This window comes from Phyllobates terribilis, unplaced genomic scaffold (assembly GCF_046119375.1).
Source record: "Phyllobates terribilis strain yellow unplaced genomic scaffold, ASM4611937v1 Scaffold_7__3_contigs__length_470593459, whole genome shotgun sequence".
Classification (NCBI taxonomy): Eukaryota; Metazoa; Chordata; class Amphibia; order Anura; family Dendrobatidae; genus Phyllobates; species Phyllobates terribilis.
The window spans coordinates 272683851-272699738 of NW_027362767.1; the positions used below are offsets into that span (position 1 = coordinate 272683851).

Below are 15888 nucleotides of genomic sequence, written 5' to 3' on the forward strand. Positions count from 1 at the left end.
GGCGGCAGCACTCCGCACGCTCTGCTGCAGCTGCCCTAGTTTCCTGAGTGAACCCCATTAGATCTTCTCCGGTGGGGTCCCACTCAAACTGTGCTTCCGCTAGCGGGGGCGAGATCCTTATTACGGGCTTCGGAGCCGGAATCAGGGGTGCACACATGGCCCCAACCCTCCTCTGGTGCTCCAGTTCGTAATACTTCTGGGGCCAGATGAAAGGCTGCCCGTCCGGCCACGTGTGCTGGGCAAACAAGTCCTCTCCCAGACGCGGCACCCTTGGTTTTACGGGTGCGGGCGCGGTGGTGGTGGCGCCCGGGTTGCCCAGGCCTTGCGGCCAGGCCTGGGGCACCTGGAAGGTGAAGGGCACCGTTAGGACGGCGGCGCCCTGGGCTACCTGGCCTTGCGACCAGGCCGGAGGCTCCGCAGAGGTAGGGGGCGCTGTTGGTGATTCGGCGCCCGGGGGTACTAGGCCTTGCGACCAGGCTGGTGGTATTTCCTGCTTTGTCACGCCCCGGGTCGAGGCGCGTGACGTCACAGGGGTCGCGGCGGCGGCTTCCGGTTGGGGCCTAGTCTGCGTCGGTGACATGGCGTTTTCGGGCACAGCAGGGGGACTTTCGGGCTCTGCGACGGGGAGCTGGGGCAGGTAAGCGGTGTCACGGCTTGGGGTATAGGCGTCCCCTTTACCTGCCTCCATGCGTTCGGCTCCCTTCTCGGCGCCGTCTCCGGCCTTGGGTCCTCCCGCGCCATCCTCAGAGGCGGTCTCCTTCCTCATCTCGGCTGGCGTGCTCCGGGTCTTGGTTTCAGCTTGCGTCTTGGTTTCAGCTTGCTGGGCCATCTCCCGGCTCCATTCCGCCAATATCTCGCGCTGTACCCGGGCCATCCTCCGTGCGAGGCCCTCCAGGGCAGTCTGCGCACACTCCCGGTCTCGGGGGAGCTGTGCAAGGACCTCCACTAGGCCTAGTGGGGTCGTGGTGTCCAGCAGGCTCCTGACCAACGGGTCGGTGCTGCTCTGCTCTTCTTCCAGCAGGCTCCTGGCCAGCGGGCCGGTGCTGCTCTGCTCTCTGGACATCTCCGGGTGAGCTTTTCTGCTGCTCCTCTCCAGGCTTCCTGCCTCCGGGTGCGCTCGCTCCAGACTGCTCCAGGCGGCACCCATCTTTGTTCTCTCCTTTCGTCTCCTCCCACTTCGAGGGCGGTCCCGGGGCAACTCGGTGACTGTCAGCTCCAGGGGTAGTTCTTTCACGCTGACAGACACCTCCAGCATCACAGTCTCTGTTGGTGGGGGCGGTTTCCACTTTTGGCGCCATTTTATGTCCCGGCCCACGATGGGAGGCGGCCTCTTGCCCTCCTTTGGCACGCCCATAATGGCGTCCGCTGCTCTTCCAAGGCGGGAAATCTTCGGATTTGGCGGGAAGCGTCGCCCAGTGGCGGGAAACTCTGCAGATGGCGGGAACAAGCTGGAAATGGCGGACAGTCGGCGGGAAACGACCTGTGATGGGGTCCGATGGCGTGGACCCTCCGGAACCGGCGGGAGACTTCTTTCTGAGGTAAACTTGCACTTTTCTTCAGGCACGCAGTACCCGGGTGTTGCGGGCACGTAATCCTGCCGACTACGCCAAAGTTGACGCGCCCCCTGGGACATATTCCTTTTTGAGGGGAATACCCGGCACCGGATCAGATGGGGGGGGGGTTTGTAGTCTCCGAGCGGCTGTGACCCGGCCCGTGCCCAGGGCGTCAAGCTCAGTGTTATGTGGCAGTCCTACAGATGTTATTAAGAGTTCTTTTGTGTCGACTACGCCACCCGTTGTGATGCGGTCACTGTGGCCGCCGCTGCAGCAGGGTCCGCTGAGGCTGATGGTGGGTGCGCAGCTTGGTGGGATAACCCCCAACGGGAGGGGTATAGCCTCAGAGGGGACAGGCGCAGAGGATGGGGGTTGTGGTGGTGTAGTGCAGACGGCAGTGAAGACAGAGTCGGGTTGTGCAGTTAAGGGTGTTTACTTACTGCAGATGTTGTACTGGTCACTCCAGCTGCTAGTGACCACCCGAGCCGTGCTGCGTCCACCAGGTCCTGGATCCAGCCAACCCCCAAACAAGTCCGGAGCGTGGCCCTGAGCTCTCTTTCTGTCCCGTTCTCTGGCCGTCCCCACCAGTAATCCACCCAGGTCCAGCTCCCTCGGGCCTTCTGTTGGGACACCCTTGGCCCTGGGTTCCCTGACCCTTCATGTGGTGTGCCTTCGGGGTGGATGTGATGGGTGACCGTGGCAGACGCTGCCCACGGTCTCCGGTCTCTGGCTGGGGAATGTTTTTACCCCCACCAGCTTGGGTTCCGGTACCCTGATGCCGACTCTTCACCCGGTGCTTTGAGTTGGGATCTCAGAGTCCTTCTCTTCTGTGCTCTGGGTCTCTCTCTTTTCTCCTCTCTCACTCTGGGTCTTTGTCTTGCTTCTCTCCTCTGCTCCTGACTTGTTCTCTGCAGCTGACTGACTCTCTGCATCTGATCCTCTGCATCTGACCCTGATCTTAGTTGGTGCCCACCTTATATACACCCTCTATGTGTGAGCTCAGGTGACCAGCACCCAATGAGCTCCTATCTTTACCCAGGCTGCTCCCCCTATCTGCCCCTACACTACATGGGATGTACCACCCCCCTCCCACTCCAGCCAGGAACAGACTCGGTCGTACCTGCACATTTCTAAGTGGGAGTACCGTCGGCCTGTTCCCCGGAAATGGGATGTGTGTAGTGCATGCAGCCTACCGAGCTCAGTTCCACACTCCATCCTTACCCGGGAGTGGAATATCACACCTCTGGGTTGAGGTGCAATACTCCTGTAGCAGCCGAATCCTCAGGGTGCTACATAGACATGTGGGAATTGTTATGTATTCACTATTTTGTGTGACATATCTCTCTGATTTAAGGGCATGAGAATTCAAAGATTGAAAATTGCTAAATTTTCAACATTTTTGTCAAATCTCTGTTTTTTTCACAAATAAAGTCATATTGAAGAAATGTTACCACTATCATGAAGTACAACATGTCACGAAAAAACAGTCTCAGACTCAGCGGGATCCTTTGGAGTGTTCCAGAGTAATTACCTCATAAAGTGACACTGGTCAGAATTGTAAAATTTGGCTTGGTCATTAAGGACATAACGGGCTCGGTCACTAGGGAGTTAATAGCTGCCCTGAAAGCTGGAGCTGGTGTATAGCCAGAGAAGAGACTTGCCAGTCACTGTCAGCGGGCAGGGAGAAGCCGCCGGGGCACCACCTGTACGACTAGTGCCCAGTGCGACTCGGTCCCCAGCAGCTATTAAATGTATGTTTTTCCTCTGAAATGCTGTGATCCATGGCTAATATATGCTGCCCACGGTTTTCGCAGCATGTATCACCTGTCAGGTTCCCTTAACAGCTTTTCCCTACACTGACACATTGTAACAAATCCAATTGCTGTTGAAGGTTTACTTCATGCTATGCCTGATGACAGCTCTGACTTTCTGGCAGAACGAGTAGGAAGAATCAGTGGGGCCAACAATCTGAGCGTTGACAGGAAATCAGTATAGTCTTGAATGCAGCTCTGGATGTGTCTGGAGTATAAGATGTGATTTTTTTTTTTTTAGGGTTGACTCATATCATTGGCAAGTAGAGACTCTTTCATTCTGACGGTGTTCACATGAACAGCAGGTATTTGTACAGATATGTGGGTGGACCAAGGGGGCGAATAAGCGCATCTGCCCATCCTGTGTGATACTTTCCATCCAGGCGAGTCTGGCGGAAGATGAGTCACAATATCAACCTCTCTGAAGTCTCCTCATAACTCCAAGGCCTCATGCACATGAAAACTCTATGTGTAGTCACTGTCACTCTGTATGTTGCTGCCGTGAGGAGGTGCCATAAACTCTTTCTATTGTGGTGAACCCCTAATTAAAGGGATTATTAAATCTTCTATATTCAGGAGCACACTTCTCCTTTGCCTCATGGCTTCCTATTTGCTGAGGGGCGGTGCGCTCGTGATGATTGACAGCTCACACCAGCAATATGGCAAGGTATCTAGGCAATAAGCAGCAAATTCTAGAAGTAAAGAAGGTCTTTATGCATTACTTGGCCTCCCTGAGCCTCCACCTTTGCTCTGTGTCTGACATGGTCTGCAGTGCTGATGTCATGCTGGCAGCCCTGCAGCCAGTAACAGAACTCAGCAGCTCTGCATGAGTCCATGACACGAGCCTCTCAGAGCTGCTGAGCTCCATTATTGCCTGCAGAACTCTCTGCATGATGTCAGAGCTGCAGACCATGACAGACACCGGGAGCAGCAGCGGAGGCTCAGCAGCGGTTGGACCCATGGAGGGTGAGGAAAACTCCGTTTTCTTAAAACAAACTGCAGCTGGGGACCAGGGTTTTCTGAGACTGAAGAACCCCTTTAAAAATCCAACCTTTTTGCGAAAGGAGAGAATTTTAAATAGGAGAAAAATTACAAAGTTGTTTGTTTTTACAAGCACTTTGCACTTTTACCTGTTTAAGAAAATTTTAACGTCCTAAAATCATGACACATCTGTCTCTGGGAAAGAGGGTCACAACTAGTATGGATCTTATTACACTAGGATGTCACTTAAAGGGGATGCCTGCTGCCTTATAAACTTGTCTGGGGGTTAGGGATCAAATAATAATAATAAAAAAAAATTAACTCTTACAACTAGAATACCCCTCCCTCTAGTGCTGGTGGTCTCTGACCTGACCATCAGTCACCTCACCCTGAAGCTAATCGCCCCTTAGTAGTCAGGTGACTGGTTTTCAGGATGTTCTTCCAGGCCTGGTAGAGATTACTGAAACGACAACACTGAGACGATGGAGGATTCTAGTTGTATGAAATTATCAGCTCTTTCTTAATCTTAATATGATTGCTACCTTAGCTAAAGTTTTCTAATGTATTCGACAATCCCTTTTTAATTATTTTTTTTTAACTCCTATCCCAGCTCTTATACTGGCTTTCACACCATTTCTCCTAGAGACCTGAATGACAGATCTTGTCGCATTAGCTGCACGTGCCGCCGTGTTGCTGCACGTGCCGCCGTGTTGCTGCACGTGCCGCCGTGTTGCTTCATGTGTTACCATGTTGCTGCACAGGGTTGTATTTCAGACCTGAATGACAAATATCTTTAATTGCGCACTTTTCAGTTTTCAGTTCTTTATCGTGATCGCCCAACAGTAACACTACCTAAATTGTTGTAGTACTTCAGAGATATGGACAATGGGGCAGTAGTTGTACCAGGCGGGCACAGACGGCCGGTAGGGAGAAAGATCTGTCCACTGTATTACAGCTTTGTTTCTAGTTTTTGGATGTTTGTCATGTTATTATGGCGGTTGAGACTAACAATGTGTATATTTTTTAATCTGTCAACATAAAGGTAGTGGGCAGTGTTGGCCACAGTGTCCCTTCATGTATGGGATCTGCACACCTTAACAGCTCAGTCCATGCCTAAGCATTCCCGTCTGGTATTATGTGCACCTGGTTATCCCATTGATAAAAGTTGCCATCGTACTATTGTTGCTATGGCTAAAACGTTGCCCACCTGTGGCTCGCCGATGACAGCACTGTGGCTGAAACCCTGCACAGCGGTGTTTGTCCAGTGGTCGGATGTGTTTGTGTACGTGCCTAATGTGGCAGCCAAATATGTGTCACAGGTTGCTGACCCCTTGCTGCAACCAACTCTAGGAAGGTTAAACGGCGCCAGTTGTCCTTGGCAGCTCCTAATCTCCCCCTTATGATGAGAACTGCCATTTGTGTGGATATTATTGTCACATCCCCTGTATATATTTGGCTCTCCTGTCGTGGTGAGATTGTTTGATCTTGTAATTACTATTCTGTTATAAGGTGGGTCAATTGCAGAAGGAAATTGATTGTTACACAAGTTTGTGCCAAAATCCGACTGCTCCGACCATTTCCAAGGAGTTTGGCTAATGGGCAATGTAGGAATTAGTCGCTATGTGGCTTCCAGTTAGGATACTACTACTATCACGCGGCTCTATGCCCTTAATGGCTATTGTCAGCCACACATCTTTTCAAATTAACCACTACCCCCCTTTCCTTCGCTCCTGACATGGCACTGCATCCTAATAGCCTCCTGGGCCTCTTGAATATTTACCGCATCGCTGTGGGTGTCCATAGATTAAACTCTACCTGAAGGTGAGCGGGAACAAGCAGTAGTTACAAAGGTCTAAAGTCAAGGCTGGCGCTCCAGGAATAGTCAGGGCTGGAGATAAGCAGCAGAGTATTAATGATCTCCGCTCGTCTATGCCGCGGCACTTTATAATTAGTGGGGCTGATCACGTGACCGCACGCTGTGTGCTGACTTCACAACTTCTCCGCACGCTCTGCAGCCTTTATATCGAATTTATGCATTTTATAGGTTTTGCTAGAGCTCTGGAGCTGGACGAGATAAGACACCAGGATGATGCGGGTTATCCTCAGTGAAATTGGAGTATTCAATCTGAAATAGCTTCCTGTCCTTGTTCAGTCACTTAGCTTTCCTACAAACAGATTGAAATTCCAGCCAGTAGTTTCTTTGTCATATCTATTAAATGAGCACACATGCCTGACCACCTCGGTCTCAGAGTCATTCGGGTCTCCATCGTAACATCTCTGATGTGTGATTAGCATTTTGGAGGCAGCCCCTTTAAGTACTTCTTCTGCCTATAAGGCCCAGTGGCTTTATATTGAGTTTCTGACCAGTGAACACACAATCCACTTATCTGCTGTTGTCAGCCAGTTGCTGTGTACTCTCTGCATCGCCATTCCGGCGCAGTGATTGACCTGCAAGAAAGTAAATTCACATCCGATGTAAGTAGTCTGACGTGATTGTTTAATGATAAGATTGTGACCATTGCCCCAAGCGTCTTCACTGGAGAAATGAAAGGTTCAGCATTTTATCCTGACTGTGTTTCTAAGATCTCTGCTTGATGCCAATGAATAGGAGTTTGTTTCTAAACCTGCCCTGTCTACATCCTGATTATCCAGCTAAAGGCTTGACTACACACAGCACCCGAACATATCTCTGAGGCGGTCGCTAATACCTCATCCCCTATAAGGAGCTAATAGGTCACCTCTTGCTCAGTGCCGATCAGATGTGGAAAGGTACATGTTGGCTTTATAGGCATTGCTTATGCAACAAGCGAAAAAATCCCAGAGCTACTTTTCTCATCTAGGAAAAGAGAGCAAAGCCCAGGAAAAATCTACTATAAAGTCATCAAATGGGTAGATGATTATCCAAAGATCCGTATCGAGTAGGGTCAGGTCCGGCTGCTGTTCCCCCATTGTTTGCCAAGCTCCTCACCTGGCAATATGATACTTTGTGAGTGAGACATTTTTCTGGAAGAATCTGAAGAGGTAACCGAAAATATCCCGTCAAATGACAAATTGCTAGAAAAATACAACTTTCTCACATCCTCGTCTCCAGAAATCACTTCACAGTTCAAGAAGAGAAAAAGATGAAATATTTAATGGTCATTTACTGAAAGTAATTGGGCAAACATTCTTCTGCCGAGTGTCTGCAAATTTACACAGCGTGAAGGAAATTATTTGGAAAGCAATTAACGTTCCAGGCTTTATGCAGTTCTGTAAAAGCTCAGCGCCCAGTTCTTCAGGGATCTGAGTATGACATGAAACGGGTTGAGAATTCACCAGTGGCAGTGAGCCGTCTAAGAACTGATGGTCAGGGGCAGGTAGGTGACCCAACATACTGTTCTGATAGCTGGGCGCCACACTGATTTACAGAGACCGCCTTTAACCTCGTCATGAGGTAAATAAACTTTTAAATTAAAGTAAAAAATTAATGGCGTTTTCTGCAAATAAAGTTTATTCATTGTATAATGAAAAGTTATAAAAGCCATAAAGATAATTATCATGTGCCTCTGATACCATCCTATCCCAAGAGCCAAGTGCCTGTGATACGATCCAACCCTAGGAGGCAAATATCTGATAGTAACCTACCTCCAGATCCAAGTGTCTGATACCAATCCTACCCCACAGCCAAGTGTCTGATGCCATCCTACCACAGAGCCAAGAGTCTGATACCATCCTACTCTAGAGCCAAGTGTCTTATGCCGTCCTACCCTTAGTGTGCCAAGTGTCTGATACCAATCCTACCCCACAGCCAAGTGTCTGATGCCATCCTACCAGAGAACCAAGTGTCTGATGCCGTCCTACCCTTAGTGCCAAGTGTCTGATGCCGTCCTACCCTTAGTGCCAAGTGTCTGATGCCATCCTACCCCTAGTGCCAAGTGTCTGATGCCATCCTACCCCTAGTGCCAAGTGTCTGACATCGTCGTACCACAGAGCCAAGTGTCTGACGTCATCGTACCACAGAGCCAAGTGTCTGACGTCGTCGTGCCCTTAGTGTGCCAAGTGTCTGACACCACCCTACCCCTAGTGTGCCAAGTGTCTGATACCATTCTACTAGAGAGCCAAGTGTCTGATGCCGTCCTACCCCTAGTGCCAAGTGTCTGACGCCGTCCTACCACAGAGCCAAGTGTCTGACGTCCTACCACACAGCCAAGTGTCTGACGTCGTCCTACCACACAGCCAAGTGTCTGATGCCATTCTTCCCCAGAGCCAAGTGTCTTATGCCGTCCTACCCTTAGTGCTTAGTGTGCCAAGTGTCTGATACCATTCTACTAGAGAGCCAAGTGTCTGATACCGTCCTACCCCTAGTGCCAAGTGTCTGATGCCATCCTACCAGAGAGCCAAGTGTCTGTGTTTGGATATATAGACCCATTACTATAACAATAATTATCTATGGAGGTCCCCAAAATATGTTGTTTCCAAAAAAATTGTCAATTGTCCAGAAATGTCTGATACTAACCTATCTCAATATCCAAGTGTCTGATCCTAGCCCCCAGAGCCAAGTGCTTGTGATACCATACTACTCTAGAAGCCAAGTGGTTGTGATACCATCCTAACCCAAGAGCCAAGTGTCACTTTTTCTTAAAAGTGCCCTTATCCTGGCTGGTTGCATATTGTACATCCCTACCTGTATTGTGAAGGAAGCCTTGGATATACCGGCCTTACTGTCCGTATACACAGCATTCAGCCCTACCTGGATCCGTATAAATACTACTCGTGCCAGATGCAAACATTTCTGGGTCTTGGAGGTTTTCCTCATTACTCCTATGTAAGGTAACCAAAGTACCAAGGAGAAACACTCGTATCCGTGGTTATTTTTTTATCCTTTAAAAGTGCAAATAACATGTGATGTCTGCTTTACCTGAAGTATTCTAATGATGGATGATGAGAATTATTATTTATTCTATTATTACAGTGCGATAAACATGTACCACCCCAGACCACCAGGTGGCTGCAGAAATTACTTTTTTCTCATTGATGTCATATGGTTGTTACTGTACAGCAGGGGTCTCAAACTCGGCTAACTATATGGGCCGCACATAGAAAAAATGTGATTTGAAGGGCCGCATTCTTTGCAGAATGATATGAAATTTTTAATGATACCATATTGTTTTTTCTTTACACCTTTTGGATAATTTTTTGAAAATTTTTGGCATTTTTATTTTATTCTTTTAAATGGCATTCATTTTATGGGCTGTGGTACAGTTTTATCGTTTTTACAAGTTTACTGTTTTACAATTTTTATTTCCTTTTTGTGTCCCCTAATTGGACACATAAAGTCTTTTTTTTTTCTTCTTACAATTAGTACCATATAGTAATTCTGAACAACTTTTTGTAGTAGTTTCCCCATTGTGTAGTAATGTGCCCATCGTGGTCCCCATCTTGTAATAATGTGCCTATCATGGTCCTGTCACGGGTGTGTCAGAGGTGATAGACAGTCGCCCTGCAGTGGTTTGCAGGAGATCTCCACGTTTGCCAATGCAGACAGCTGCCTAGATAGAAGGCTGTGTTTAGGACCCAGCGACTACCTCCCTTCAGCCTGGGTGTATATATACCTGGTGTGTCTAGGTGGGCGTCGCCGGTTATACTCATTTCTACTTGGAACTTGGCTGAAGCAGCATCTCGTCCTCTCTGGAGCCTTGAGGCCGTGTGCCCTGTTGGAGTTCTTCTTAAGCTAAGTTGTTATTCCCCTGTGTTGTCTTCCCCTTTTGTCTTTAGAGTGCTAGCGGAGGTTGACTAATACTCATCTCCTTCCACCCCCAGTTATAGCCTTACGCCAGGGATAGTAGGGCGAGGCACGTGATCGGCGGCAGCTGCGGAGCCTGTATAGGGACGTTAGGGGGAGACAGGGTGATGCTAGTCCAGATTAGGAGGTCATCTCTTCCCTATTTCCCTAGTGTCTGGGCTCCCTTTCCCCTTTCCCTAGTGTCTGGGCTTCCTTTCCCTTTCCCCTCTGTGTTGCACTCACACCTGGCGTGACTCTCTGTATTACCCTCACACCTGACGTGACAGGTCCCCATCTTGTAGTAATGTGTCCATCCTGGTCCCCATCTTGTAGTAATGTGTCCATCCTGGTCCCCATCTTGTAGTAGTGGCCCATCCCAGTCCCCATCTTGTAGTAATGGGCCCATCCCGGTCCCCATCTTGTAGTAATGTGCCCATCCCGATCCCCATCTTGTAGTAATGTGCCCATCCTGGTCTCCATCTTTGTAGTAATGTGCCCATCCCAGTCCCCATCTTGTAGTAATGTGCCCATGCTGATCCCAATTTTGTAGTAATGTGCCCTTCCTGGTCCTCATCTTTTAGTAATGTGCCCATCTTGGTCCCCATCTGGTAATAATGTGCCCATCCTGGTCTCCATCTTGTAGTAATGTGCCCATCCCGGTACTCATCTTGTAGTAATGTGGCCATCCCAGTCCTCATCTTGTAGTAATGTGCCCATCCTGGTCTCCATCTTGTAGTAATATGCCTATCCTGGTCCCCATCTTGGTCCCCATTTTGTAGTAATGTGCCCATCCTGGTCCCCATCTTGTAATAATGTGCCTATCCTGGTCCTCATCTTGTAGTAATGTCCACATACTGGTTCCCATCTTGTAGTAATGGCCCATCCTGGTTCCCATCTTGTAGTAATGTGCCCATCCTGGTCCCCATTTTGTAGTAATGAGCCCATCTTGATCCCCATCTTGTAGTGATGTGCCTATGCTGGTCCTCATCTTGTAGTAATGTCTCCATACTGGTCCACATCTTGCAGTAATGGTCCATGCTGGTCCCTAACTTGTAAGACATTCAACTGAAAAGAATCACTTACTTCGGCGGCCCTCAGGACCAGGCAGCAATCATTACGGGGGATATGGTGCCTGCGTGCCGCATTAAGCAGCCTCCAGGGGCCGCATGCGGCCCTCTGGCCGCGTGTTTGAGACCCCTGCTATACAGTGTTCAGGAGTCCTGCATACATTCATCACCGATGAGTCAAAATTTACCATTTGAGAATTCCAATATTTCTTTTGGGAATACCATCTATGGAAGGAATAGCGCCCATTATAACAAGGGTATAATGTCTGACAATGAATTATTACTGAGGGCATATTCTATTACATGACACATGTGCATTTTTTAATTTGGGCAAGAAGCATCTGGCAAATGAGATGTACAATACTCAGATATTACTTGTTTCCTCCCCTAGGATAATCCGGGCATTTGTCCGTACCATGAAGTATGCGTTTGGTGTGCGCTTTGAGGTGAAAGGTTTGGAGAATTTTCAGGTTGATGGACCCTGCGTCATCATCTCCAATCATCAGAGCATCTTGGACATGATGGGTAAGATGGGAGAAACTGATATAACGTCCAGACATTACATCATATGTGACTGATATCGGCCCCTCTTATAATGCTCCAGTACTGATATAACTTCCAGACATTACACCATGTGAGTCTGATATCAGCCCCTCTTATAACGCTTCAGTACTGATATATCCTCCAGACATTACGTCATATGTGACTGATATCATCCCCTCTTATAACACTCCAGTACTGATATATCCTCCAGACATTACACCATATATGACTGATGGCAGCCTCTCTTATAATGCTCCAGTACTGATATAACGAGGGCCAGCATCAGTACCCGGCTCGCCCAGGCAAGTGCTGGGGCCCTGAGCAAGCAGGGGGGCCCACTCGCCACCGGGGACACCGGCACGCTATGGGGCCTGTGAGACAGGGGGTGGCCTGGTGCCAGCGGTCGCGAGTGGCCCCCCCGCTTGCTCTGGGCCCTGACACTTGGAATACTTATCACTCCCTGTTCCTCTGCAGCTTCGGCGTCTTCTGACGTCTCAGGTCAGAGGGCGCGATGACGTCACTACAGCGCGCCCTCTGCTAAGTAGTCATAGTGCAGAGTAGGACGGCATTGACGCTGAGGAGTCTAGAGCAGCGGCCAGCGAGGAGAGGTGCTTATTTGATTTTATTTGTGTATGGAGCATTATATGGGGCCCATTATGTATGGAGCAATATATGGAGCTCATTATGTATGGAGCAATATATGGGGCTCATTATTCTGTATGGAGCATTATATGGGGTCCATTATTCTGTATGGAACAGTATATGGGGCCTATTATTCTGTATGGAGCACTATATGGGGTCCATTATTCTGTATGGATCAATATATAGGGTCCATTATTCTATATGAAGCACGATGTGGTGCCCATAATACTGTATGATGCATTATATAGGGCCCATTATACTGTATGGAGCAATATATGGCGCTCATTATACTGTAGGGAGCATTATATGGGGCTCATTAAACTGTATGGAGCAATATATGCGACTCGTCATGCTGTATGAAGGACTATACTGTCCGGTCTAAAATGATAAGTCTGCAGTTACTCTATGTGACTGCAGACTTTTGAATCCCCCCAGGTTACGCACTGTGCTCTGCGGGGATTCGCTGGTTTCTAAGATATTGTAGAATTTACCATAGATATCCCTCCTAATGTAAGAAGTAAGTGAAATCTTTGGCATTGTACTATACCTAAATTTCTCTGCTGTATCTGTGCATCATGAATCGTGGTATGTGTTAAAGGGGCCCACTGAGACTCTTTCGCCCAGGGCCCATGAAAACCTAGAGCCGACCCTGGATATAACCTCCAGACATTACACCATATGTGACTGATATCAGCCACTCTTATAACGCTGGATCGTTAGTGATGTAATTGTAAGTTGCAGTACCGCTTATCACCACTAGCAATAAGCATTACTTCCAATAAACAGCTATACAACAGGGTCCCCATCTCATTCTTATGAATAAGCACACAGGGCCGGCCCGAACGTATAGGCAAACTAGGCGGCCGCCTAGGGCGCCGAACCTAAGGGGGCGCCAGAGAAAAAATAGAAAAAATTATAAAAAATCTTTTCAAAAGGAAAAAAGTTTTAGAGATGGAAAGAAAAGTGTACATAATTTTTTTTACCATAAATTTAAAAGAAAAACTGTTGAGCTTCAATTTACGCACGGAAAGGAGGCGCTAAACTACGGACATGAGTCGTTTGCATCGTCTGCTGACAGGTGTTTGATCCCGCGCGTTTATTTTGCTCCTAAGTTTTCAAATGTTGGCAAAGCAAAGCAAACAACCAAAAATGCACACACTACACTAAGGGGGCGCCCGAGAGAAAAAAATACGTATACTTAAAAGGTAGGTGTACCATATGGCCTATTTATACGTAGTTCGGACTTTAGGTACTAGTTGGCGATTATATTGATAGATGTCATCAGCAGTCGATGCGGCTAGTGGGAGGAGTCTGTTTTGACGCATTGGCGTAGACTGCCTGGACTGCCAGTCAGGCCAGCTAAGGCAAGGGAGATAGTATTTACGTTTTTTGCATATCGGCGCGCGCGATTATAATATTTTCGAGGTATGTCTCTACTGTTTGCATGCTTTATCATGTGAGCCATTGCTGTTATTTTGTATATTCATTAGATTCATTGTTCCATGAGGTTTCATGAATGCAAATAGAAAATAGGAGGTTTTTAGTAAATTTTTGGCCTAGGTTGTAAAGTGTTAGGCGCTGCGAGGTAGGTATATTGTTTTGATTTTCAAAAATATTGGAAACATTGGAAATTGTTAAAGAAATTTGTGGTTTTTGTCTTAAAAGTAAAATCGTATTATATAATGTTCAGATAACAATTTTAATCGGCGCGTTAACTTTTAGGTAAATGCTGTGTGTTGTAACGAGTCATGGCTGATAAGAAGAAAAAACTTTCGGGGTTTCAGAACCGTAAAAGAAAAGCTGAGGAGGAGAAATCACTTTCAAAAATCAAAGGGTCATTTTTAAAATATCTAAGCAATAGAAATGAAGACGCGGAATTCCAAACGTTGGAACAACAGGCTTCTGTTGCCTCGGAAATATCGAATGTGGAAATAGAATTTGTTTCTCATGCTGAAAATAGTGAACTACAACCATCAATATCTGGTGGTAGATCTGATCAAAGTACTAGTACTGACATGGAGGCTGGTACATCTATAGAAATACTACGCAAAGACTATTCGGACGATCCCGCTACGTGGACCGTAATCAATGATGACTTACGCCTAGATGTAGTAAAACTCGGCCCCACACAAGTTAAAGATTTCGATTTTCCTTTTGACACTAATCGTAGAAAATTTTCTTGTGTTCACTATAAACGTCGTCTTGTCAATGGTGAAAGTCTTGAACGCAATTGGCTAACGTATTCTATTCAGAAAAATTCAGTTTTTTGTTTTTGCTGCACGTTGTTTCCAGACTCATCACTTCAACTAGGAATCATCAAACGCTCAGCCTTAGGTACTGATGGTGTAAATGACTGGAAAAACATATCTGCTATTTTAGCCAGCCACGAAAAAAGCAAAGATCACATGATTAGCTTTCAAAAATGGAAGGAACTCGAAAATAGACTTAAGATGAACAAGACCATTGACGAAGAACACTTACGCAAAATTGAAGAGCAAGAAAAATACTGGCATCAAATTTTAGAAAGGTTGATCGCTCTAGTGAGGGTACTAGGTACGCAAAACTTAGCGTTCCGTGGATCAAATGATGCATTGTTTGCATCTAATAATGGGAACTTTTTGAAATTTGTGGAGTATTTGGCTATGTTCGATCCCGTCATGTGTGAGCACATTCGGAAAATCCGGGACAAAGAGATTCATGCACATTATTTGGGAAAAACAATACAGAATGAGATGATTCAACTGCTAAGTAATGGTATTCAGGAAAAGATTCTTGACGATGTCAAAACTGCAAAATACTTTTCTGTAGTGCTGGATTGTACTTCTGACGTGTCTCATGTTGAACAAATGACTATCATTGTTCGGTTTGTTTCCACATCAGAAGACAAAAAGTTTGAAATTAAAGAGCACTTCTTGGGATTCATTCCTGTTTCTGATACAACTGGAGGTGGTTTGACAGCCGCTGTCTTGAACAAATTTGAAGAACTGTCGCTCTCTGTGGACAACTTACGAGGGCAAGTCTACGACAATGGGAGCAACATGAAGGGAAAAAACATTGGACTACAAAGACGAATTTTGGACATAAACCCACGTGCATTCTTTGTGCCTTGCAGCTCCCATTCTCTAAACTTAGTCGTCAACGATGCCGCTAAATGTTGTTTTGGAGCGACAACTTTTTTCCTGTTAGTTCAAAATCTCTACGTATTTTTCTCTTTGGCAACTCAGCGTTGGGAAGTACTCGTGCGTCATTTGCCATCTCTGACTCTAAAACCTCTAAGCGAAACAAGGTGGGAAAGTAGAATTGATGCTCTGGCCCCCCTCCGTTACCAATTGAGCGAAGTCCATGATGCCCTAATGGACATAGCAGAAAATATTAGTCTCACAGGAAGCTCTGGAAATGTCTCCCGGCTAGAAGCTCAAGGTCTTGCTAAACAAGTTGGAACCTTTTCTTTTGTTACATCTGTTCTAGCATGGTTCAACATTTTGTACGAAATCAATTTGACAAGTAAGTTACTTCAGTCGATTTAGCTG

At 47.1% G+C, this 15888-nt stretch overlaps 1 protein-coding gene across 1 annotated transcript in view; it reads left to right on the forward strand.

Moving 5' to 3' along the window:
* The window catches only part of AGPAT2 (1-acylglycerol-3-phosphate O-acyltransferase 2), a 50395-nt gene that overhangs the window by 14173 nt on the left and 20334 nt on the right, over positions 1-15888 (forward strand). Inside the window, exon 2 of the mRNA XM_073640757.1 lies at positions 11565-11698. Within this exon, the coding sequence (XP_073496858.1) occupies positions 11565-11698 (134 nt within the window). The remainder of the gene's footprint in view (positions 1-11564; positions 11699-15888) is intronic.